The sequence below is a fragment of the Melozone crissalis genome, unplaced genomic scaffold, assembly GCF_028551555.1.
Source record: "Melozone crissalis strain CALT ecotype California unplaced genomic scaffold, PUWL_Pcris_2 ptg000002l_1, whole genome shotgun sequence".
Classification (NCBI taxonomy): Eukaryota; Metazoa; Chordata; class Aves; order Passeriformes; family Passerellidae; genus Melozone; species Melozone crissalis.
The window spans coordinates 22,740,871-22,765,546 of record NW_026535780.1 but is presented as its reverse complement, the minus strand read 5'-3'; the positions used below and the strand labels follow the sequence as shown (position 1 = coordinate 22,765,546).

Genomic DNA, 24,676 nt, shown 5'->3' with positions numbered 1-24,676 from the left:
CCAAATATCTGTACCAGATCAATTCAGCATGTGATAAACTGGACCAAAGAAATGACCAGAAGCTTCCTAAACTCGCTTTGCCAGTGGTGACACTGTAACAAGGACATGCTTCTGCAGCTGGATGTAAACACCTCAATTTACATAATGCAAATGTGACCCTTCCTGTAAACACTTCTGACTATCTATAATGTTAGGTTACACAAATTTTTGTAGTATATAACTCCAGAATTACTCTTAATGTTATGTCTTTCAGGAAGCGAGACAAAATGACAAATATGTACAGTGATCAACACATGTTTAGAGGAGGGAGCTCCTAAATACACCTTCCTGAAACATGAGTTATCCTTATATATCCATCCTGGTGTATATTACTATTTTAATGAATATCAAGTATTTTTTTCAACCAAAGTCCTTAATTTAAATGAGCAAAAATACTGCAGCTCTCAGAAGAGACTCTCATATGGTACTGACACTAATGCAACTCCAGCTTAGGGAGAGAACTACCGCATGTGCAGTTAAGAAATGAGGAAGAAACATTGACTCAAAACCCCACAATTAAAAAAAAAAATCTCAAGTCTCATATATTTGAAATAATTGTAATCAAGTTGTGATTCCTACAGAGTCAGGAATTTCTGATAAATAGTATTTCAGAGGATCTCATCCAAGAGGCTTTGATAAAAATGTACACTTGCACGCCATGGAACTCAAAAAAATAAATCTCTGTGCTTGTCATGTTTCCTGCTACAATTCATAATGCATGAATCCCACTGGGTTTGAAGCTCGCTGAACATTTTCTGGACCAAAGATGAACACACAAATTGGCTTCAGTACAGGTGACACAACTTGGCCTTGGTTCTCCTGTGGGCCTCGTGTGCTGTCCTAAAACATTACTATTCTATGGCAGCAAACCAGTGTTACTTTTTAATTCAGAATATCCAAAACAACACAAAGGCTATTCGATGCTATCATGGTGCATTTTTATAACATAAAACTTGTATGCATTTTGCATGCTCTGGGCTGTGGCATGAGGAGGTATCTGAGGATGCAAATCTTTCTGGAACAGTATTAGAAAACCATGTTTGGCAAAGAAGCCTAAGCTGAAATCCCATCAATACTGTCTTTTGAATATTAATATCTTTAAACACATGCTTTACTTCTCTCCTGGACAAAATGAGGCAGCAAAAATAATAATTATGCAGTGTGGACAGTTAAGACAGTTCTGGGCAACATGATAGGAAAAGTGGGGTGTAAAACAGAAATTTCCACATTGTGTGATAGAGGGAAATATTGCAAAAATTTTACTCTTTTTCAGCCCATTTTTAGAATCCCCCCCATGGATTCACAGCAATAAAAAGAAAACACTCTACAGAGTTACAAACTATCAGTAGTGAATTGAAATTACACCTGCATATAGTATCAGCAAGAAAATCTGATTACAGACAAAACAAGATGCTTTCATTTACCAAATTTGCACCCATTAGTGCAATCCACTGGTTTAGGGTCAGTAATGATTTCCAGAACTGGATTCATTGAAAATGCTGAACTTTTTATGTATCAGATCAGATGAACAGTCTCCAACCAAGTAATAACATAAAATTATGGATGGCTTTGTGCATTTATTTCCAGCAGAAAGGATAAATTTAGATGATTCTAAACTTGAACCCACTTACAAAAGCATATGATGCCAATCTGAAAAATAATTATAGTCCCAATTGATTAGCCAAACATGTTTAAAAACTGTAAGATGACACATACCTTTATAGGAAAGAAAGAAAGAAAAAAAAAAGAAAAGCTGATTGAAGAAGAAAAGCTAATGTACATTATTCAATTATTTGAGATTTCATGTTGCAGGTATAAATTTAGTGTATGCCATATAAACAGCTTATTTTTATTCAGTAGGGATCTAGTAGTGGTATAACTGTACTGCTGCATAAAATGTTTCAGGCTTTCCTGCTCTCTTCCAGGACTGGTTACAATTCCCTCAGAGGTTGTCTGCTTAGACAAAAGGAATGGAAATCACATACCACAGGTAAAGCATAAAGCTATATCTAGGTTTCCTGAGTAATAATGCTAACACCAAAACCTAGTAGGGAGAACAAAAGCTGAAGAGCAAAAGAAAAAAATTTGATCTGAAGACTGCTGCATGGTTTAAAGGAAGAGGGAAAAAAGGTGAATATTTTGTCTTTGAATGGAGAACACATCCTCTTTAGTAACATGGCATATCCTAGATTTCAAGACACTTTCCATCACTTTATGCTAACATTCTAAACTGGATTTAGTGAGTTCACATGGTATTAAACCATTTTCTGTTCTAGCAATTACACAGGACATGAATCAAGGATAAAGCTATAGTGGCACAATCCATCTCAGCAAAATAGGACAGTCAAGAGGAAGATACATTGCAAAATATTAGGGAGTACACATTAATTAAAAAGAAAAACCAAACCACAAACCAAACCAAACAAAAGCACACCTTAGTCTCAATACTAACCACTTATAAAACATTCACTGGAATCTCCAGCTTCTTGTATACCACATAACAGAGACTGCCTAGCTATCCCAAATGTCTTGGTCCAACATCTATGTACCAGCTGACAATAAGAAGTAGTTTCTGACAACATAAGAACACAGATCAGGCATTTACTAATACATAATTATTCAAGAAAATAGGAATTAATATGAAAGATCACACAACCGGTAAGGATCCCTTCATAATGTTTCTGACTCACAAACCACCAAAAAGAACAATGCTTAATGAATTTCCTATTGTAGTGTCCCAGAATTAAAAAAAAAAAAAATTGAGAATCAGACTGAACTGATTTGTGACAATACCTGAAAATTCAGAGAAATCCCATCCACACCTACTTGTCTGCCAATCACTTCAGTAGCACTGTATTTAGTATTAGCAAGAAAAGCTGGCCAGAAAAAAAATTATTTCAGGCAGATAAATAAATGAAAAAAAAGTAAAACTCACCAAAATATAAGGAAACTAATACCTGGGGGGAAAATGTAAATATGTTTTCTGTAGTCATGAAGATTTGTTAAGTCTGCTTAAGGGCTAAATTAGGAATTATGCTGTACAGCTGCAGTGGGAATATCAACACAAGGTACCAACACAATCAAAGGCTACATATACACCATAGCCTACCCAGTACAGGGGTGGCTACGGAGTAAAACAATTCCTGCAGAGGCTCTAACATGCCCACTGTATGAGTTCCAGGGTGTTTGTTCTGGACTGGCTTCTGACTGGCCCCATGGAACAAAAGCCTGCTGGCAGCTGGAGAAAATCTCCTGGCATAATTTCATCCAGAAGGAGCCTAGTTCACATGCTTAAGCAGTACTTGGAAATATGAATGGAAGAACATAAAAGGCTGTTTAAAGAGATCTGCTTTGGCAGTGAATTCTTGATCAGAATTAAAATATTATTGCAATACACATGCTAGTACTAAAAAAGTACTTTTGTTTAAACATCGGTCTTTTGCAAGGGAACTTAAGGGTTTTTATTTTCTGGTTAACAAAATAAATCTAGTATGAAAGGCAAAATGATTAGAAGTTCATACATATAAAATCTCCCAGTTTTAGAGAACCTGGAGATACCTGATTAGTGGGAAGGCAGCTGCTGGAACAACGAATGGGAGGCAAGTTATCTTGTCTTTCATTTGGTGTGTCTGTTCTCAGGAGCTGTGATTTCTTATCATCTTCATTCATTTCTGCCAGCCAGCTCTGAAAATAAATAAATAATATATTTTTACCTTAAGGCAGTAGAGCAATTATCCTTAAAAAGCACTGCTCTTAATGGGGAAAAGCAATTAAGATAAAGAGCAAGAGTGCTTTTTTGAATAAAAAGTGATCTGCAATAAAAATAGAATATGTAGAGTTAAAATGAGCAGTTAATGTTCAGTGACATTAAGCAAGAAAATAAATTTTAAAACACAATCCTTTGATCATTTCCTCTTTTAATCAAATAATTACATTCTACTTTGGCACAAGAAGAAGATTGATACATTACAGTGATTATATTATGGACCACTATAAATGAGATCTTGTACCATCAGTTCACTATTAATTGCTTGCCATTCTTCAGCTGTGAAATCAGAAGCTGTGGCTGCAGGCTTATCTTTCCTCAGAGCTCTGCTCCTTGGATCCAAACACTCAATTCGCTTCTCACAAGCCAACGTCAGTTCAGGGTAACACCCCTCCTCACCAGACCTTTAAAATGCAAAGACAGAAATGTTAACAAAAAAGAACAGCACCACATCCTCCATGTTTCCTTCCATGTGTAGTCCATACAGTGACTGCAGAGGACTATTTTCCTGTTACAACCCAATTTTACTAACATCTAATAACATTTTTATTAGAAAATCACAGTTAACCTTCAACCATTTTCCAATGCCCACATACACAGTTCAAAAGTTATCACCACAGTGCTCATTAAAAAGAAACTTGTGTCATTTAAAGCAAAAGTTAAACAGGTGTGGCATCTGAAATTGCTAGTCATGCATGCAACATGGATCATGAGGGAACCAAAACAGAGTGGCAGCATTGAAAAAAAACCTAGCACTGAGCTACTCAAGCTTTTGGGTGGTTAAAAAAATACTTGGATTTCAAGTTATATTGGGACACTTTTAGCATGATCACTTTAACTTTGTACTTTAGTTTTAAATTAGAAAGTCACAGACAGGTTCAGACAAATAGAAATGGGTTTCCTTCAAATTTTACAGAACAGGAATGTAATTATTAATGAAGGTAAAAAAATAAATTTACCTTAATACCTTGAGAATTTTTTCCAGGTGCTTAACATCTGTGCATTTTTCAATGAATTTGTAGTCCAGATGACTAATAGGTATTTGATATGTTTTAGTGGTTCCTTCACCCAGAAAATATGGTACTGACTCATCACCCATAACTAAATATTAAAAGAAAAAAAAATTATTCTGTAAGCTTCTAGTTACATTTTGAAGTAATGCAAATTTAAGGACTAAAATTGCTCACACTCCACTCTCTCATGCAAGCAGACTTGTAAAAGAAAAAATATCAGATTTGAAGGCCTGATCACATTAACTGTCCCTGAGAGTTTTACAGGTTTACAGACAGAAGTATAAGATATGCTTTGTAAGAGTATGCAACTCTACTGCAAGTCAGAACAATTCAGAAAAACCACTTAAAAATTTACCAATTTTTGCCTAACACATTCTCTGTTCTATTTAACAAATACCTGTTTTAACCAAGTGGGATAATCGCAAAGGAGAAGACAGTGAAGGACACTCCTTTTTTCAGAGGGGGGAAGACATTAACCAATGCAGCATATCTAAAGAAACAAAAATCTTTGTCTTCTCTGTAGACAAAACAAATTCACGTCTCTTTCCTCAATGACTGCATTTTCTGGGTCTCTGATTATGTTACACACGAATCTGAATCTTTTCCAGTAAGTCTGTAAACGAAGAAATGAGGGATTCAAATAAGACATTTCTGTCTCCCTGTCCCTTTGATCTGCTCATCTGCATCTTTTTCTGTTTTGACCACAAGCTCTATGGAGCTGAAATTCTTTCCCCCCCCCCTTTTATATAGTGCACAAAGCAATCAGTTAATTTTGAAGAAATACAATAAGGGCAACTAGCTAGTATGTGAAAACAGCTATGTGTAGTTATAGACCAAATTAAAATAATTATGCTCTAATGTCTTGCATAATTACGCACAATTATTTGTAGTTATACAAAAATGTTTACAATACAGTAGCACTTAAATAATAACTGGTAATAATTAGGTGTTGCATAGAGATTCTGCCCCAAGACTTTACGGTTTCAGTACTGGAAAGGGAAGAAGTCGCATGGAAGAGGGACAAATGGTAGGAAATCATTAAAGAAGACTAGAAGAATTAAAAGCTCATCACCACCGGCGGTTTTTCCCGTTTATTCCCGCGGCCGGGAGGAGCTGCCCAGCGCAGCTCTCGGGCACCGCGGTGCCCAGGGTTCGTGGTGACCCAGCCCGGCTGCAGTACAGCCTCCCCACACAGCCCCGGCAGGCTCGGGGCTTCACCTCCAGGCCGGCCCTGGGGCTGCCCTGACGCCCCGCCGGAGCCGGGGTAGCGCGGCCGGCCCGTGCCTGGCAACTGTTGCTATGTACAACATGGCGCCGGGGACACGGCGCTGCCCGCCCCAGGGATGCCCTGCCGACGTTCCCGCAGAGCCCCGCCGGGCTCCAGCGGCCACACTGCCGTCGCCCTGACGTTCTTCGGCACCCACCTGCCCGGGGCCGCGCTGTCTCCGGGACACGGACGCGGCCCTGCCCACACCGCAGCCGGGGCCGCCCGGCCCTCGCCCAGGCCGCGCAGGCGCAGCTGGGCTCAGGGCGGGGATCCGGGCTGAGGGGAGCGCCTGCCGAGGGCGGGCAGAGATGCAGCGCCCGGGGTGCGGCTCTGGTCAGCATCACCCTTGTGTTTCAGCGTAGTATTTCACCCAGCGGAGAGCAAGCGGTCCCTCTCCCGACGCCGGTGTCCCCAGTTCAGTGTTGCCCGTCAGCTCTGCACTCCCCCAGGGCTACTCTCCAAAGGATGTCCGTGCCCCTTCCCGAGGGCAGTGGGGCTCTCCGCCGCCTTAGTCCGCAGCCAGAGGCACCCGGCGTGCCCGCACACGGACCAAGCCCGCCTCCGTACGCCGGCGAGCTTCGGCAGCGCTGCTACTGCCCGCTCCTCCTCACCCTTCCCAGCAGCCGTGTCACAGCCGACCCCTTCGTTCTGCTGTGCAGGCACAAGGCGCATGCTGTGCGGGCCAAGCTGGTGAACTGATGGCAGCTGTGCGTTAAAAAAGGTTATCATTTATACCCGAGCGTATCTGGTTTCCAGGAAAAAAAAAATCTAGTCTTTGTAGCATAGATCAGGTACCTAAGAAAATCTTAACCAAAAGCCCCAAAACAGCATCTCAGAATGCTCTTTTCATCCTCTATAACAAGCCACTGCAGTTCATTTACAAGCCATCGCACAGTCATGCAGACCTTAAAAAAGATATTATTACAGTGATGAGATAAGCAAGTTATCTCAGCACCATCAAAATGGAGATCAGACACACACAATCCAGCAGTATGGAGTAGTACCCTTCAGTGGTATTACATAACACACATTACAAACAGACAGATGCAAAAAGTTTTGGCTCATCATCACAAACCCACCACTTATTACAGACCCCTGAAAAGTCATCTGAAAAGCAAAACACGATCTCTTTTTTGGGGTGCTACCCAAAAAATCTTTGTAACACAGATTTAATTCTTTCCTTGAATATAAACAAGTCAAACAGCACTTAAGAGATTTCTGTTTCCATATTGCTTCTTAATGTTTAACTTGCCTCCCTCTCCCTCTTCTTTCAGGAGAAATTATTTTTTCACACTTTCAGACATCCATATTTTTGACATGTCCACAACTGGGTGCCAGAATTGAGTGCTCTGATGTCCTTTAAGATTTTCTTTTTTGAAATCCAGATCTGTTTCAAATCTAGCCTTCTATTTATTTTCAGTAGAATTTATTCAAACCACAGTTATTTTATACAGTTCATTGGAGTCCAAAGAACATTTAGCAAAGTTAAAATGCAAATAAAGTTTAGATGAGAGTAATGAAAATAAAGATAACTCAAAAATAATACAATTATCACTGAATTTAAAAAACACTGCATACTTTGAGTACAATTTAAACAACAGCTTTAGAAATCTACTGATGGAAGACAATATAGACAAAATTTAGTTTTACAATGAACTTTAATATTTCAATCTCTTAAAACACAAATAAGAGCGTGCATTTACACACAAACAGTTTTACAGAACAAAGTTATCAGAAAGATTGTATCATGAAGTCACTATCTTCAGCAGACATCATCGTGCATCAAAAACTACCACTGGAATAATGCAGTTAAAGAAAAAATATGTTGTGGTTGAAAAAAAGATGGGGGAGAGGAAAAGACACTGTCTAAATCTAATCACAACTTTCTACATAAAGTATTTCAAAAGTCATCTTTAAGAAGATGCTGGATAATATCAACAACTCCCAGTATGTTACCCAGCAGACTATAGTAACTTAATCTAGAAAGAAAATGGAAAAAAAAAAAAGACAAAGTGGCAGAAAAGAAATCCAGGTGCCAAATAACACTGCAGAGATTGTTCTATAGTAGTTTGCTCTCCTGTATTGATTTTTGACTCTGAAGAATTGCTATGTGATTTTTTGAATCTTCTATTCTGTTTCCCCTTGTCTCCATCCACAGCTCTCCAAAGGCATTCAAGTGCACTTGTAAAAGGATACATCTTTTTGTCCTTTTCTTGTACATTATTCTGTAGCCACATTCTCTGCACCTGATAGGATCTCTTGCCTTTATTTCATTTTCTGTATGACATTCTGATGTTATGGAGGAAGAAAAAGGAAGTGGGGGCAAAGAAGAACAGCACTGTTAATGCACAGATAACTTAGAAAAGTTGTGATAGTCAAATTCCTACTTGTGGCAAACAAACATAGCAAGTGCAATGAATCTGTATCAAGAGCTCAAAGGTAACAAGATACCATGAAAAAAAAAGAAAAAGAGAAAATAAAAAGCAAGCTTCACTTACATTAAGATAAAAGAGAATCTTGGTGAAAATCACTCAAATATTACTGCATAGAACACATTCCACACTTGATACTAGATCATCTACTAATGAAAATTTCAGTTCATCCCTCCAAAGCACAAAGACAAAAGACAAAATATTCCAGGGATTGCTGAAAATCAACAATTTTTAAGTTGTTGATTTGTCTATGGGTAAGAGAGAATGTGACTGCTGTACTTCAGGGAAAGCTGAGTGCCCTTACAGCACTGTCAATAAAACATACAGAGATGGAGGAGCTCCAGGGAATTACCTCCACAACACTGTGTATGTACCCCATACACGTGCCACCATCACTGCATAAAGCTTTAAACATCATCAGGACATACACTGCAACTATTTGTATCTATGCACCCTTCAGTGTAATAACTAAGCACCATTCATTATTAAAACACCAAATCTCCAGTATCAAGTAATAAAAAAATTAGTAATGTCTTTTCTTTACCTCCACAAATGTAAATCATTGGCTGCTGCTTTGGAGGCTGAACATCCTTCTGTGAATCCATGTTCTAAAACAAAAAATACACAATACGCACATTAGCTTGGGTGTGGGATTTTTTGGTTTGTTTTTTGTTTCCAAGGCATATACAATCACTTTAATATCTCAAGCTAAAGGTAAGAGAACATGAAACCACTTCCTCAAAAGTAAATACAAACAAATTCCATTTATATTTGATGCACAGGGCATGGGTTAATTCAGGCTGAAAGAGACTTCAGAAAGTCATTTAGTTTGACTTCTTAAAAGCAAAGTAACATCAGGTTCCACAGAGCTTTACCACTCTGGTATAGAAAATATCTAAGGATGAGGACAACGTGATGTTTTATATTAAACAGTATTTTAAACATTAAAGACCAATGAGTAATATTTTTTTCCTCTTTCCTGCCAACGTTAAGAATTTCCTTGCTGGAAATATAAAGTTCAATAATTTATTACATGCCACTCATGTAACAATGATGCCAACAAAGAAGGTAAGCCTTGTCATTTTTCCTCCCCCTGTGACACACTAGCTAACCTGATACACTATTTGTTGTTCTAAGGTATTAGAAATGCTGGGAACAGACTGTGTGTAGAAGAGTAGCAGAAAATAAAAAGCAAAACAAAACAAAACCCAAAAAACCCCCAAAAAAACCCCAAAAAAACCAAACCAAAAAAACCAAAACTAAAAACCCCAAACAATGAGTGGCCATAGATGAAATTCAATCCTTCAAATCCTACCAAATCAAGAGTAATAACTCAATGCTATTCTCCAAACAGCTCTTAATGTCCTATAATGGTTTTGATTGTTCAGACTTTAATTTAAAGACAAGTATTTCTTCATGGCATCAGACTAAATAGTTACATATACTCCACAAACACTCTACCAATCTTTAAGTAATCCTATCCTAACATGTAAATGTCCTTTCAACCATGAATTTAAAGGTGGTTACTGTACATAGATAAACACTTTTTCCCCACCAAATTTAAGTCTAGACAAGAACATGAATATTTCCTATTAAGTTTTTGGAGGCTGCTGTTTTCTGTATTGCTGTTCTGACACAGTAGACAAGAATTCCTAACCCTTATGCCAGTAAATAGCCTTCTTGATGCTTCCTTATGAGAATAGCTCTCTGATGCTTTTGCTTACAGCAAATATTATTTCCCTCAGCTTCAGCATTTGTTTCAGCATAAATTCAGCTGGGAAAACTATGATACTGAAAACAGGGCAGACACATTTCATACTTTATGAGTCTGATCAACACCTGACAAACCATCTTTTTAAAACTCCCACTACGTCACTTCATTTAGGAGAACTGGAAAGAATCCATTAAACTCTACAGCTTTCGAGTATGGTACACCATAATCATAGTGGCATCTTAACTCACGTGTGCTACAGTTTTTTTGTGTCAGCACGTTGCAGTAAGTTATGTGCAGCCATCCATTACCACTGGAAAAGAGCAGACATCTAAAACACAGCTGAACTAAGGTGGATCACAGTTGTAGCTAAATAACCTGGGGTAGTGCTTCCTGTGCAGTAAAATTATACTGCTGCTAAGGGCAGCAGTGAATTCAGTTCTGTGAATGTAGGGAGGTACCATAGTTTAGCTGGCCTTCACACACCCTGCAGCCCTAAGTGCCACCAAGCTGGCAGAGCCCACAGGCCCAGTGATGCACCAACATGTGCTGGGGTGCAGCCAGAATCCATTGCAGAGACATGGGGGTACCATGTACAAGTCACCTCAGCAAAGCACAGAATGGGAAAGGCTGGAAGGGACACCAGTGGGTCACCTGGTCCAACCTCCCCATTTAAGCAGGATCATTCTAGAGCACGTGGCACAGGAGTGCACCCAGATGGTCTCTGAGTATCTCCAGTGAGGGGGACTCTGCAACCTCTCTGAACAATCTGTTCAGTGAGCAGTCACCCGCACTGTAAAGAAGTTCTTCCTCCTATTCAGGTCGAACTTCTTATGCCTCAGTTTCTGCCTGCTGCCTATTGTCCTAGTGCTTGGCACCAACCAGAGGAGCCTGGCTTCATCTTCTTGGCAACCCCCGCTTCAGATATTTTTACATATCAATGAGGTCCTCTCTCCGAGCATCTTTCATGCACCCGTAAAAGAGGCCAACCCGCTCCTTCACGTCCCGCAGAGCCCGCGAAGGAGAGCGGCAAACAGCCCTCACAGGGAACGGGCCCCAGGCCCCCCATCCCGCCCCAATTCCGACCTCCGTCCCGCGGGTCTGGCACGCAGAAGCGAAGCCCACGAGCCTGGCCTGGCCTGGCCTGGCCTGGCCTGGCCTGGCCTGGTCCCGTCCCGTCCCGTCCCGTCCCGGCCCGGCCCTTCCCTTCCCTTCTCACCACGGCCGCACCAGCACCGCCCAGCAGCGAAGGGAACACCCGAAGGAGCCGCCCGCCGCTCCCGCCGCTCCGCCGGCCTCGCCGCTTCCCCGGCGCACGCTGATGACGCGCGCGCGGCGCCCGCGGGGCGGGCCGTGCTTCGCGCCGCCAATGGTAATGAGGCTGAGAAAGTAACAAATATTCCATTCTGGGTGTTAGCCACCTGGGGGAAAAAAAAAGGAGAAAAAAAAAGGCACACAGATTACAGATTATTTTAAGACACAAGCTTCCATACGAATAGCAGCGTCAATTGTCAATGAAGAAAGTAGGCAGCTGCATGGTTAGGTAAAATGCGCCCCAAGGTACCCGGTGTTTTCATTCTTTTATTTAGCTGTACCCAACATATTCGGGATAGAGAATGCCCCGCGCCAGACCTGGTCATACAGCTGCCGAGTTTTAAACCACCGAGGTGTTCTACCTCAAGATCCCCTCTGTTTTCAGAAGCATTTTAACAGAAATGTCGTGGATAAACCCGGCATCCTTGATATTTTGATGCCGTGGTCGGTATCATATGTACCCACATGAAGCCAGACTTACATACTACAAACATATATATTGCACATTTTAAGTGTCAGGTTCTGTGATGAAAGAAGTTCATGTGTCGGTATTTCCCGATGAACTAAACTAAAGCAGTGCGGGCAAGATTTGAAACGACACCGCTTGCTCTTTGTCACTGGCTCCACCTCGCTTGCGGTAGGAATTTTGAATCTTCGACTGACAGTTTGTCTAATTAGGTATCTTTGCTGTATTTCTTTCCTCCCTCTCCCCCCCATGTTTAACGAATACTATGTTTTGTGAACATGCCCATTTAAACTACTAGATCGTTCTAAGGTTCCCTAATTTGAGGAAAGATCTCTTTCTGTTTCTGAATATTGAATGAAAATTGTTTCCTAAGCATCCAAATTAGTACGGATGAGGTTTTATCAGTTGTAATTCATTGATGTTCTCCTACCAGCAAATGACCTTCATATAGGACTTGTAACTTCCCTAAAATGAACTCAGATAATAGAAAATAATTGTAGTTTTCCTAATTTTGTGTTTAAATTAAACGTAATAAAATCACAGAAATGGCTTCAGACTTGCTTCTTCACACTGCTCTTTAAGAATAAAGCTAAACATAACTTTTGGAATGTCAGAATGAAGCACGGGCAAGAAAAATGGTTTGTAAAAGGCAGAGGTATTGTTATAGGTCACTACTTGCATCCGCTCCTCTGCTACGGAGCCGCTGGTATGGGGGTGTACCAAGAAGTTTAAACAGAGGAGAAAAACAGCCTCTCTCTTGGTAAACGCATGGTAAGAAATTAGCAAATCCTAAAAAAGCAAATAGCAACTCCCACCCCCCCCCCTCCCCACCCCCCCCGGTATTATTTCTCTAGGCTCGTTAGTATTTTAAAAATGCGTTTGTCAACCGACAAATTTAAAAGGACTTAATAAAAATATGTCCATGAAGAATTTAGTTAATCCTCTGAAAATAAAGTTTCTATTATTAATAAAGAAATAATGTAATTGTTTGATTATGGGCATCCTTTCAACATTCACTTGGAAAAATAAGATGCTTTACCAGATCTTAAAACTTCGGTTACTTCAGCCGTTTCCGATAAAATCCGCCCCTTACGAGAGGAGCGCTTTGGTAAGTCCCGTTCTCATCTGCTGGTAAATTCTAGCCCTAAAGATGCTCCTTCGGATTTAGTGTAGCAGAGTGTTGAGACTGTGTGAGAGACTCCCACTGTACTGTAAAGTGAAATAATTCTTGCGGAATGGGTAGGCAAATGAGTGTCGAGATGGAGAAGGCACAGGGGTACAGGTACTTTAGACAGGGGAAGGAAATGCAGCCGTAACCGAGCGCAGTGCGAGTGTTGCAGAATGTTTCACCTAGTTTCACCTGTTATCATTCTCAGGTTTTGGTTGGGTTTTTTGTTTTTGTTGTTATTTTTGTTTTGTTTGTTTTTGTTAAAACACACTTTGTAGTGTGACTTCTGTGTATTGCATAAAATGTCGCAATTACGACTTGTTAAATTTCTGGATATTTTTGATCCAGCTCGCATAAATCCATCCAGGTTTGAGTGACGGAGCCCGAGCTTGCAGCGGCTGTGTCCCACTAGTAAGCTTCCAGGTTTACTGAGAAGGTATTTTATAAATAAGTACAAATATTTGAAAAACAATTTTATTCAGTTCCTGCGAAACAGACGGTCCTACAGAAAGCACTTTCAGAAAAGTTCTACTACCTTAAAGAAAGTTTTTAATGTTTTCTCCTTTTAAAAAGGAAGGGGGAGATACTCCAAAACCCTTTCGCTTTTTAGCCATAACTGTTACCTTGTAGTCAAATAAAGCGATATTCTTTCCCTAAAAATGTCTGCTTCCGCCGGCTGAGTCGGGAACTTTTAACCCCTTATTTCCTCGGGCCCCTCTCAGGCTGCCTCACACCAGGAGGAGCGGAGTTGCCAAAGGGGAAGGCTGAGAAATTGCCAGACCCCACGAACAGAGGTTACTTTACTAAAACCGGGAGTTTTCTTATTAAAACGTAGGTGTTGCTTTTAGAGTCGGTTTTAGGTCTGACATTCCCCATCCCGCCGGTGTGAAGCCTTACGTTATCCTTACCGAGCCCAGGAAAAACAGCCATCCATGTGGTCATTGTTTTGGCGGGTTTGTGTTTAGGTTTATTTTCGTTTACAAAAAACCTAAAACCACAGCAAAACTCAGCCGCCAGTTTCTGAATTACTACAAGATTTTAAACAAATTAGACGGGAATAGCCCGTAGGCCGTTCAGGACAGGACAAGATGTGGAAAATGTGCTCTACACTGTAGCCAGGGAGAATGGTCCTTCCTGGAATCTCGGGCAAAAAGTACACGGGGAGATTTAAGGAGAACCTACGCAGTGCGGGAGTTAGGAATCCTCCTCCCGACTGCTTTGAAGGTGATGTACTAGACAAACGCCCTATGACTGTTTAGTCCTGGGCTGTCGGGTAAAAAGGTGCTAATTAACTCAAATTAACTAGCGCCCTTATAACCCAAGCTTAAAGGCTGTGGTGCAGATAAGGATTATTCGCTGTGAATGCCTCAGGCACCCCTGAGCGCCGGCGCCCCTGCGCCTCCGCCCCCCATTCCCCTCCACCGTAGGGAGCGGAGTGGGCTCTGGCAGAGGCGGGAAAACCTCACCCTCACTGGGCGCCTCTGGGGAAGCAGAGCAGGGGCAGGAGCGATTCAGGGGCGCTTTAACAGTGGGCTGGGTGCGGCGGGGACCGTGGGGCTGAAGTGTAAAGCGTGAGGAGCGGGGCAAGCCTCGCCGCTGTTCCCTCACGTCCCCGCGGGGCGGGCTGGGCACTCCCGGTCTCCTCAGGCTCCCGGCCGGGCCAGCGCGGAGGGGGCGGGGAGGCAGCGGTTGGTCAGGGCGGGTAGTTCAAAGCCGAGCGAGGGAAAGCGGCGGCGGCCGCACGCGAGGGGCCGGTGTGGGTGGGGAGAGCGAAGCGGCTCCTCGCCAAGGGCAACGGGCCCGGGGCCGGGCGGCGAGAGCTGCTGAAGTTCCTCCAGCCCGCCTTCCCTCCTGCTCCTCGCTTTCAGCCCTGCTCGGGGTGCCCTGCCGCCGCCTCAGCTGCTCCCGGTGGGAGGGCGGCCTCCAGGCTCCGCTCTGTGCCCACCGGTTTGCCCGGCGAGAAAGCGAAGCCGTTGCTTTGCTCGTGTCCGGCATCCCAGGGGACCGAGAGACCCTCGGGTGCTGGTCCTCAGCTGCGTCTCTATTATCGCCATCGCTGGGTAATTAGGCTTTGCAGTTAACACATGTATTTGTGAAGTGAAAACTCTCTTGGCTGGGTAATGTTTCTCTTGCACCTCTTTCTTTTCTCTCCACATACTTTCTTACTTCAGGTTATCACTAGGTAAGCAATACTTTGAATACACCGCATTTGCTCTGGAAGATCTTGATTTGCTTCACAAATTAGGGTAAGTGACCCACATCATGCAGACAGGACTTGGCTGTGTCATCTTCAGTGTTATTACCTGGAAGGTATCAGTGACTTTGGGGCCGAAGAGCGGAGTCTGTTTTACTGCAGATACCATATCTGTTTAAATAACAGCAAAAATACTTCTGTGTCACTAAGACTTTGTCTTTATCTGTTTTGTTAGCAGTGTTCAACAGTGATTTAAAAAAAAAAGGCAGAAAATGTCTTGTTCAATGCATAAGTGTTCTGTGTGTATTACTGAGGAATATAAGTGGCTAGGAACAGGTGTGACTCCATCCTAGAATTTATGTCTCCATGGAGATACCATTTATATTGTCTTCTAGTAACCAGCATTTTCACCTCTTTAGGGTGTTTGGGAAGACTAAACTTGTTAGAAATTATTCGTTGTCCAAATCTATGAATCCCATACTAAATTTAGTTTGGGTCTCTGAATATGAATTATTTTGTCCAGTAAACTCCCAGAAAATTTGCAGTTGTCTTGTAAATTTGATTTGAGAGTGGCAAAGTTAATAATAGATATGAGAAATGCACAGAGCACATAAATCTGTCCTTAGTAGATATTGATTTTGTTACTTCCTCTGTAACTGACTAGGTGTGACCAGCCTCTCCTTCCCTGCACATCTGTTTGATCACATCTAACACAAAGCTAATAAAACTTCCAGGAACTAGTTAGATCCCCAAATGAAAAAGGTGTGGTGTTATGGCTCAAATTTAGTAGATTAAATTCTCATAATAAAAAAGAAGTGCTTATAAAAGGTAGTGTTATAAGAGATTTTGTTAGGTATCTCTTGTGAATAGAAATAGACTCTTGTTCTATTATGAGAAATGTTTAGCACCTCTGAAAGGCTTTTCCTTTTGTATTTGTAAAATGAGACTTTGTATTAAATTAAAGCTTAATTTGTACAGGTACTACATTTTGGAAAAGAATCGTATACAAGCTTGAGGTGTGTACTGGGGTTTGTGTAAATCCCAGAATGGTTCAGGTTGTAAGGGATGTTAAAGATCATCCAGTTCTGAGCCCCTTCCATGGGCAGGGCCACCTTCTACTAGATCAGGTTGTTCTGAGCCACACCCAGTGTGACCTTGAACACTACTAGTGATGGAGTGGCTTCTTTGGGCAACCTGTTCCAGTGTCTCATTGCCCTCATAGTGAAGAATTTCTTCCTAACATCCAACCTCACTTTCCTTCTTTTAGTTTAAAGTCCTTACGGCCTTGTTTTATCACCAAATGTGCTTGTAAAAAATCCCTAGCTTTCTCAATGGGCACCCACGGGGTACTGAAAGGTTACAGTTATTTTTTCCTTGAAGGCTTCTCTTCTCCAGGCTGAGCAGCCCTCACTGTCTCAGACTCTTCAGAGCAGAGGTGCTCCAGCCCTCTGATTATTTTCATGCTCTCCTTCTGGACTCGCTCCAACATGTCCATGTCCTTCTTATTTTTGGGGGCCTCAGGGCTGCAGGCAATACTCCATGTGAAGTCTCAAAATTGTGGAGTAGGGCGTAAAGAAGTAAAAATAACTATAAAAATGTATGAATGAATGGAGAGGTATAGAAAAGAGGTGAAATGAAGCTTAATGGGCGGCCATTGTTCCCTCACTGTCAATTGGCAGTTTTATTTATATTCTCCCGTAATGTTTTCTAACAGATCCGAATCGATGTCGTGCCCTCACAGGCTCCCCCTGCCGGATGCTGGCCACTGTACAGCATTATATTCGGCTTCTACTTGACTTACCAAAATTTCTTTAACTCTGCTATTCTGACCTCCCTTATAGCTGCAAAATCTTGTTTTGTTGTGATTTTGATGTTAATTGAAGCACAAGTTTGCTTCTTTTATACTGTAATGTTTTAATTTTTATTCTGTTCTTAATTCTCCCATAGAATGCCTGAGAATGAAACTGCAAGCATGAGGTTTTCCTGTTGTTTCTTCAGCACCCTGCCTGAAAATTAATTTTCTAAGCCTGGGAGCCTTTGGGCTTTTGTTAAATGTGTGGTTAGTTCGACTGTATTTAAGGGAAATACTAATATTTTGAAAGGTAAGTGTGGATGTGTGATTTTTTTTTTTTTTTGGTGGGATTGAGATTTTGAACAGCTGTCTCTAGCATTCAGTTTAAATCTCTATCAACATTTTTGGCAATAATATCTACTGACAAAATTTGCTAATTAACTGTAGTTTTGCAAAATTCAGCATAAAAATGAAGATAATGCCCTCTTGTTATGACAGATGTTTTTTTATAGGTCTTTGTCTTCTTACAAAAAGAAGAGCTATGCTCATGTGGTCCTTTGCTCATGAATAATTGACTGAAGTATAGAAGTGTACTGCACAGAGATTTCATACCTTTAAAAATGTAGGAAAAAGTTTTTTTGGTTCATGACAAAGCCTTTTCAGCCTAGTTCCTAAAACCATGGAATCACAGAATGTGTAAGATTGGAAGGGACCGCTGGAGATCATCTAGTCCAACTTTCCTGCTTGAGCAGGGTCCTTAGAGCACATTACTCAGGGTTGTGTCCAAATGGCTTTTGAATATCTCCAGAGAAGGAGACCCCATGAACTCTCTGGGTGGCCTCTTCCAGTGTTTTGTCAGCCTCACAGTAAAGAAATTTTTTCCCGTGTTCAGGTGGAACTTTCTATGCACCAGCTTCTGCCATTGCCTCTTGTCCTATCACCAGGTACTACCAGGAGGAGCCTGGCTGCATCCTTTTGATACCCTCCCTTCAGATACTGATAGACATTGATAAGGTCCCTTCTCCAGGCTATACAGGCCCAGCCTTTCCTCATAACTCAGGTGTTCCAGTCCCCTAATCATCTCTGTAGCTCTACTGGACTCTCTCCTGTGTTTCTTTGCCTTTCTTGAACTGGAAAGCTCTGAACTGGACACAGCACTCCAGGTGAGGCCTCAAAAGGGCTGAGCAGAGGGTCAGGATCACATCCCTTAACCAGCTGGCAATGCTTTTCCTCATGCACCACAGGGTACCCTTGGCCTTCTTGGTCACCCTGCTGGCTCATGGACATTTTGTTGTCCACCAGGACCTTCCCTGCAGAGCTGCTTCCCAGCAGATCAGCCCCCATCCTGGACTGGTGGTCCCTGGGGTTCCTCACCAGGTGCAGGATCTGCATTCACCTTTGAGTTTCAGATGGTTCTCTGCCCATCTCTCCAGCCTGCCCAGGTCCTTCTGAAGGGCTGCACACCTCTGTGGGGTATTGGCTGCTTCTCCCAGCTTTGTGCCATCAGTGAACTTGCTGAGGGAGGTGTCTGCCCCTTTCCTCCAAGTCACAGATGATGAGCTGAACTATAGTGGGCCCAGGATCAACCATTGGGGGACACCAGTACTTACAGATCTTCTAAAACATGAAGAAGTGATGCAGATGAAACATGAAATGCTCTTTGGAGTTGGTCTGCAGCAGCAAAGAAGTAATCTCTAACTCACTAAACACTAAGAGCTTTGCCCTTGTGTTTCCTATTTGTGCTGTCACTTTTCATCGTGTAAAACAAGGAACAAGGTAAAAGCAGTGACAGAAAACAAATGGGAAAGAAAGGTGTTTATAGAAGTGAATGGGAGAAGGGAACGAAGCATGTCAGATTTCAGTTTGTTGTTGTCTTGGAATTATTTTCACATACCTGTCTTTGATAGAAGAGTTTTTCTCAGTTCTGTATGTGGATTTTGTTTAAGTCTGTTTGATTTCATACTGATATTAGCAAGATTGTGTATGTCTTAACATTGAGGTGTTATTCTGCAGTTTAACATCCTTTTCCTTTTGAACTTCTCTTGTTGCTATCTTCTTACAGGAGAAAACAAAACAAAGCATTTTTTAAAAATATTACAATCATCCTAGAAAGTGCTTTCCATGTGGGTCAAAAAATGCTGATTAATGACCCAAGATCATCAAAGAATAGTTCTGCCTCCCTTCTCTCGAGCAGTTTGAGTTCCCATTGCCAGCATTTAGTGGCTTAGGGCTAGACTAAGAAAGGACTGTTGGGATATTAGCAATGGCTTAGTAGTTGGGCTTGAAGCCACCTTTAAAGATTGCTACTTCTGTTTTGAAAGTTCAGTTGCTAATTCTAGGCTTTATGTTCCAGAATATCAGTTCTAGAGGCAACATACTACAGTAAAAGGTGCTGATTCAAACTCTTGAGTCTTGCAACCCTGATGTGAATGACTTTGGTGTCTGTGAGAACAGCCCTCTCGCTGCATTAGTCATAACAGTTACTGTGCATAGAAAGCAGTGACCCAATGCCAGCCACTACAGTTAGGGTGGAGAAACTCTGCAGTGTATGAGAGGCAAAAGTAAGCCTGTTTCCACACATCTTTTATTTAAGTGTGTGCACTAGCCACTTCTAACCTTTCTAGGAAAAATATATGGTAGCTCTTAAATTCTATGTACCTGGTGAGTGTGTCTCTAGTCAGTCATTTTCTTTAAAATGTTAAGCCTTCAGAACACTCAGTTTACCTGTAGTGATGACCAAAAGCAGAGAGCTTCTTTACAAAATAACACTTAAATGTTAAGGCAGATAAAAAAGCACTTTTCACTTTGTAACTAGAGGTCAAATTCATTTCTCTGGGGACTCTAGGGAGATAAATAATAGGGAAACTTCTAGACTTGTAACTTCATGATTCCTCTTATTTTACTTAAGGAGAAAATATCTTTTATCTAAACTCACCTATTACCAGAGCTTCTGCTCATTCTTGAGTACTGAACTATTAGTTGCTGGATGAACCAGTAACAGTGCTAATAAAAATCTTGGCTCTCCTGGAATGCTGGGGAGTTTTATTGCCAATTTCAGCACCAATGAGCCTCTAATTGCTGTGTAGCTTATTTGAAGTACATTTCCATAGATGAGAAATGCCAGGTCAATTAGCTAACTGGATATATGTTTTATTTGCCTCACAGTACAATGTGCATTTTAATCACTCATTGTAACCACCTATTTTTTTGTTTATGTATAAGCACTGTTTCTACTGAGACTAACAGCAACACTTTTGTTATGACTGTTATCTTGATAGACTTGCACAATGCTTTCTCTCTAATCTGAGGGGGTTTTGGTGACTGCTTTTATTTTTTGTTTCAGAAACAACAGTGGTATCTTTATTTGCAAAGTCAAAGTGTCAAGCAGAAGATGTCAGACAGTCCTCTAGTGAGGTTCAATATTCTTAAAAGAAATAGATTAACACCTCCTAGGAGCAGCTTTAAATACTCCAATTTTAAAGACATGTGTTGCACTTCAGCATTTCTGGACAGCAGATGCAATGAGACAGGAAAAGATCCTGAGGCAGACCTTGAAGAAGCACCCAGTGTAACAAGTGTATCGTTGCTACAGGGGCATTCTGAGCACGTCCATCCAAGTGCCTTCTTTCCCAGGTCACCACCAATTGAAAAAGAATTAAGTTCTATCTCATTATCAGAAGAAAGAGAAACAAATAGAAGTGCAGATTTTTTTGAAACTCCTAAATCAGGTAGAAAACGTTCCTCACTACGCAGAAGGCTGCTTTTACCCAATACTGTCGAAGCTGGAACAACTGTAGGATGCTGTGAAAGACAACTTAGTTCTTCAGGAAGCATCAGGAAAAAAATATTCTCTTGTGTTTTGAGCTCTGAAGAAAAGCTTTCACAAACAGCTGCATATTCTCCAAAAGATAAAGGTTGCAAAACTCTGACAACTAGCACTTCAGAACCTGAGAATTCTAATCCTAATTCTCCAAAAAGGAGGCTTTCCTTTTCCCAACAAAGGACTTCTACACTAGAGGATTCCCAGTGTAAGGACCCCTTATTGTTAGAATCAGAAGGTTTGTCTCCAATTCAGTGGAAGGATGTCACTGCTAGTAACACTAAGGAATTCAATGAAAATATTCTTATGAGTGTTAGAGATGGGGTGCTTAGGACTCCTGCTTACAGTAGGAGTAGCCTACCTGAGGCCAGTGAGGGCAAATACCTGACTTCTATCCCCAGCCCAGTAGAGAACTTGAACTTTGGACTATGTGATATAAACTTTCCCCCTGTTAAGGTACCAAATTACCCAGATCTTTCAACACCGGAAGACAGTGGATATAATTCACTTCCTTTGGACAAATCAGGAGACTCGTTGTCTGATTATGAGGGATCTTTCCAAGAGCTCTTCCAAAAGCACAAAGAAGATTCTAGAACTTTAGGCAGTAAAAGAAAGACAAGAAAACTTGAGCGAGTCAGAAGGTTATCCACTCTTCGGGAACTAGGCTCCCAGTCAGACACAGAAGATAATCATGGCAGTCCTACTTCAATGCATGTGTTAACAAAAGAAAGAGACTTTGTCAGTGAAGATCATGAGTTAGTTCTAAAAGAACAGCCTAGTGGAGACCTGGTTGTAAGTCATGGGGATTTCTCAAGAACTCCAGCTCTAAAATTAATTCATGAAATTTGCTTGCAAAGACAAAGATTGCACCAAAAGCAAATCTCAGAGAATATTGATGGAACAGAAATATTTGCATTTGATCATGTTCTTCCGGGACTTATTGGCAAGAAAATGGGCCTTGAAAAATTAGATATTTTAACAGAATTGAAAGATAGAAATTTAAGACATGTTCTTGCTATAGTTTTAGATGCTTCGACAGTAGAAAGTCTATGCAGGTAAGTACTATTGCTTCACAGACACAAAAAAAGGGAAAAAGGGATGCTTCTGCAAATGAATGAGAATAACTTGTGGAATACTGGGTGTTGTTGTCAACAATATTTGGTTTTTTCTGAAAAAAAAAGAGACATTTTCTCACTGTTTATTAAGTAGGTCTTTCTGTGTAGATCTAAAAAATAGGGGCATTAAAAAGCTGAAAAAACATGAAAAATTAATAAACTCAAAACTAAATCACAATACTTGTAAATTTTAAAATATATAAAAATTACTTTAAGCCTAGAAAGTAATTAATCCTCATTACAAGTTCCCAATAGTGCATAGCACTCAAAACACATTTTCTTGAATTTTTCTTGTGTATTTTATTTCCTCAGTTATTTCTAAGCACAAAGATGCTCAAAGAATTTTGATTCATGAGAAATCTTCTTGATTGATTTCTAATCAATAGCAACTGTTACATTTCACACAATGCTCTTGATCCCTTTGTTGTAACAAAGGGAATTGGTGAATAGATGAAAGTCTAAGGGCACAGATGTTTTCAGAACTCTAAACACAGGTGTGACTAGGAACAATTTTGGTAAGTGGCTTATATGGAGGAAGAAATTAATTTATTTTCTAAGTCATGGATACTGTACTATTAGTGTTGCTGTTGTTCTTTAGACTCTTTTGTTATGCAGTGATATTTAGTGTATGAGACCTGTGTTTCATAACAAAATAAAGAACTAGTCCATAGCAGCAGCCTGTAAAATGACCAAGAGTTTATGAAACCATGCAAAAATCTTTACTAGGTAGTCTTGCTATTATGACTTCTGCACTACTTGAAAAAAATTGAAAGTGAATTGATTTTTTTTATTTGTTCCAGCATTTGGAAAGTAAGCAAAAGCTGGCGTGAAATCATTGTACAAGACAGAAATGCAGATAAGAGGAGAAAACTGTACACAAAACAGCCGAAACAAGCAGCTCGGGTAAGGTAGTTCTCAAAGGTGATTTTTTTATTTTTTAAGTATTAAAGAAGATAGAAAGATGAAACATCTTGTATAGCTACAGAAAAGTAACTGACAGACATTTCCAAAATGAGCAGGTGATGGGTTCTAACAGGAGAATGTAATGGCTCTTACTGCTTTTCAGCTGTCTGCAGTTTGAGTACCGGTCTTTCAACCATGTAAGACTCTTATTAACTCCTCCTGACCTTTCTTGAGAATCCTGTAGGATCTCTTCCTTGACTAATTCTAGCTTTAGATTTTAAACTCTGCTCATACCATTGTGCCACGCTGTTCCTCATTGTCCATTTCACTCTAGTCTGCACTCCTGTAGGACCTGCTCTACTCTACCTCCTGATAATTTTCAGGACGGTGTCACGGTGTCATGCTGTATTTGTGAACATCAGAAGGATATGTAGAAGGTTTTTTAAGGGGCATCTAGAGAAATAAACATATTAATAGCAGTATATTTTTTCAGATCTTCCACATGATACATGCACACTTGCTTTTGAGATGTCCTAATTCACAACCATGAGCACCAGTAGAATGTGCTAAAAGGCTTTCTACCCTGCTCCTGTGACTTAGTTTTTGTTGATCTCTCTTGATCCCTTGCTAAATATAAACATTTAATGGTAAATACTTGTGAGATACATGTATATATATTTAGATTTATATAGTTTTATTTTCTTATGTGTTGTTTCAGAGGGAAAAAACCCAAACAAGTAAAATCTAGCTGCAAATCCTAAATGAAATAAAATCCTAATTTTTTCCCTTTTCTTTTGTTAAATAATTATAAACTAACAGGAACATCTATTGAAGGCTGAAGATGCTGCTACAAGACTTAATATTCTCAATAGATCTGCTCTAAGGCTTGTTCAAGGTCAAGCCAGAACTCCTGTTTTACAGACACCACCTTCACACACTGAAATTACACCTAGGAGATGCAGTTCTGTTCCCCACTCAGCCAGTAGGCAGGAAGCATACATGAAAGTAGGTATCTAAGAAATGCTTAATTTTCAGTTTTTAGAACATTTTCATTTACTAGAATAAATAGCTGTTTTCTCTCTCTTCTTGGTACAGGTTGCTAAAACTCTGTTCACTGATGAAGCTCTAAAACCCTGTCCAAGATGTCAATATCCTGCTAAATATCAATTGGTAATGAAACTGGGACTATGTAGCAGAGAAGCATGTGCCTTTGAGTTCTGTATTTTATGTCTGCAGGCATTCCATGGGTCAAAAGAATGTAATAGTTTATCTGCAAAACGGAAGAATAGAAAAGATGCTCCACCAGGAAGTGCCCAAAGCAAAAGAAATTTAAAAAGGCTCTAAATTTGTAAAGCATGTAACTTACATTTAATTTTTACCCCTTCCCCTGAATTCCTGATCTTGTTTCTATGCTTCCTAAAGGTATGCATTTTGAAAGCATCATCCCATTTGTTCTTGTTGACTTACCAAGATAACCTCTCATGTATATATCTTAATTAACATAGTAGAATTGTTTTTTTAAAAAATGAACATTTAAAATATTTTATGTTTTGTTTTACCTGTTGTGTTGTAGGTAGAAACTAACATCTTAATTTTTAAATAAAGTGTCTTAAATGTAGTCTTTACTATTTAGCTTACATGACCTCATTGATGTTTAAAAATGTTATTGTTGTCTT

The 24,676-nt window shown here is 40.5% G+C and overlaps 3 protein-coding genes across 4 annotated transcripts in view; 1 reads left to right on the top strand and 2 right to left on the bottom strand.

Moving 5' to 3' along the window:
- Positions 1-6,331, bottom strand: part of SPAG1 (sperm associated antigen 1) — a 37,420-nt gene extending 31,089 nt beyond the window's left edge. Inside the window, exons 1-5 of one of the 2 annotated variants that reach the window (XM_054282676.1) lie at positions 6,243-6,331; positions 5,216-5,431; positions 4,765-4,906; positions 4,050-4,209; positions 3,598-3,723 (exon numbers count right to left, since the gene is read on the bottom strand). In XM_054282676.1, the coding sequence (XP_054138651.1) occupies positions 3,598-3,723; positions 4,050-4,209; positions 4,765-4,904 (426 nt within the window). In that variant the 5' untranslated portion in view covers positions 4,905-4,906; positions 5,216-5,431; positions 6,243-6,331. The remainder of the gene's footprint in view (positions 1-3,597; positions 3,724-4,049; positions 4,210-4,764; positions 4,907-5,215; positions 5,432-6,242) is intronic. The other variant, XM_054282759.1, reaches the window with a different exon arrangement.
- Positions 6,332-7,724: 1,393 nt separating this feature from the next.
- POLR2K (RNA polymerase II, I and III subunit K) lies at positions 7,725-11,357 on the bottom strand. The gene is made up of 4 exons (XM_054288893.1): positions 11,315-11,357; positions 9,062-9,125; positions 8,282-8,374; positions 7,725-7,880 (listed from the first exon to the last, which is right to left on the bottom strand). The coding sequence occupies exons 2-4, from the start codon at positions 9,120-9,122 to the stop codon at positions 7,858-7,860; spliced, it is 177 nt and encodes a 58-aa protein (XP_054144868.1). The 5' UTR covers positions 9,123-9,125; positions 11,315-11,357; the 3' UTR covers positions 7,725-7,857.
- Positions 11,358-20,553: 9,196 nt separating this feature from the next.
- Positions 20,554-24,344, top strand: FBXO43 (F-box protein 43). The gene is made up of 4 exons (XM_054269765.1): positions 20,554-22,037; positions 22,898-23,000; positions 23,820-24,005; positions 24,096-24,344. Exons 1-4 carry the CDS (start codon positions 20,554-20,556, stop codon positions 24,342-24,344), a joined length of 2,022 nt encoding a protein of 673 aa, XP_054125740.1.
- Positions 24,345-24,676: the final 332 nt, after the last annotated feature.

What these genes read in the sequence shown, in the direction of transcription:
- POLR2K (XM_054288893.1), bottom strand. Translation starts at nt 9,122, where the DNA reads ATGGATTCACAGAAGGATGTTCAGCCTCCAAAGCAGCAGCCAATGATT. An exon ending in AATGATTTACATTTGTGGAG is followed by an intron (nt 8,375 to 9,061) that starts GTAAAGAAAAGA and finishes CCATAACATCAG; the next exon opens with AATGTCATACAGAAAATGAA. An exon ending in CAAGAAAAGGACAAAAAGAT is followed by an intron (nt 7,881 to 8,281) that starts GTATCCTTTTAC and finishes GCATTATTCCAG; the next exon opens with TGGTAGTTTTTGATGCACGA.
- FBXO43 (XM_054269765.1), top strand. Translation starts at nt 20,554, where the DNA reads ATGTCAGACAGTCCTCTAGTGAGGTTCAATATTCTTAAAAGAAATAGA. An exon ending in ACAGTAGAAAGTCTATGCAG is followed by an intron (nt 22,038 to 22,897) that starts GTAAGTACTATT and finishes TATTTGTTCCAG; the next exon opens with CATTTGGAAAGTAAGCAAAA. An exon ending in GGCAGGAAGCATACATGAAA is followed by an intron (nt 24,006 to 24,095) that starts GTAGGTATCTAA and finishes TTCTTGGTACAG; the next exon opens with GTTGCTAAAACTCTGTTCAC.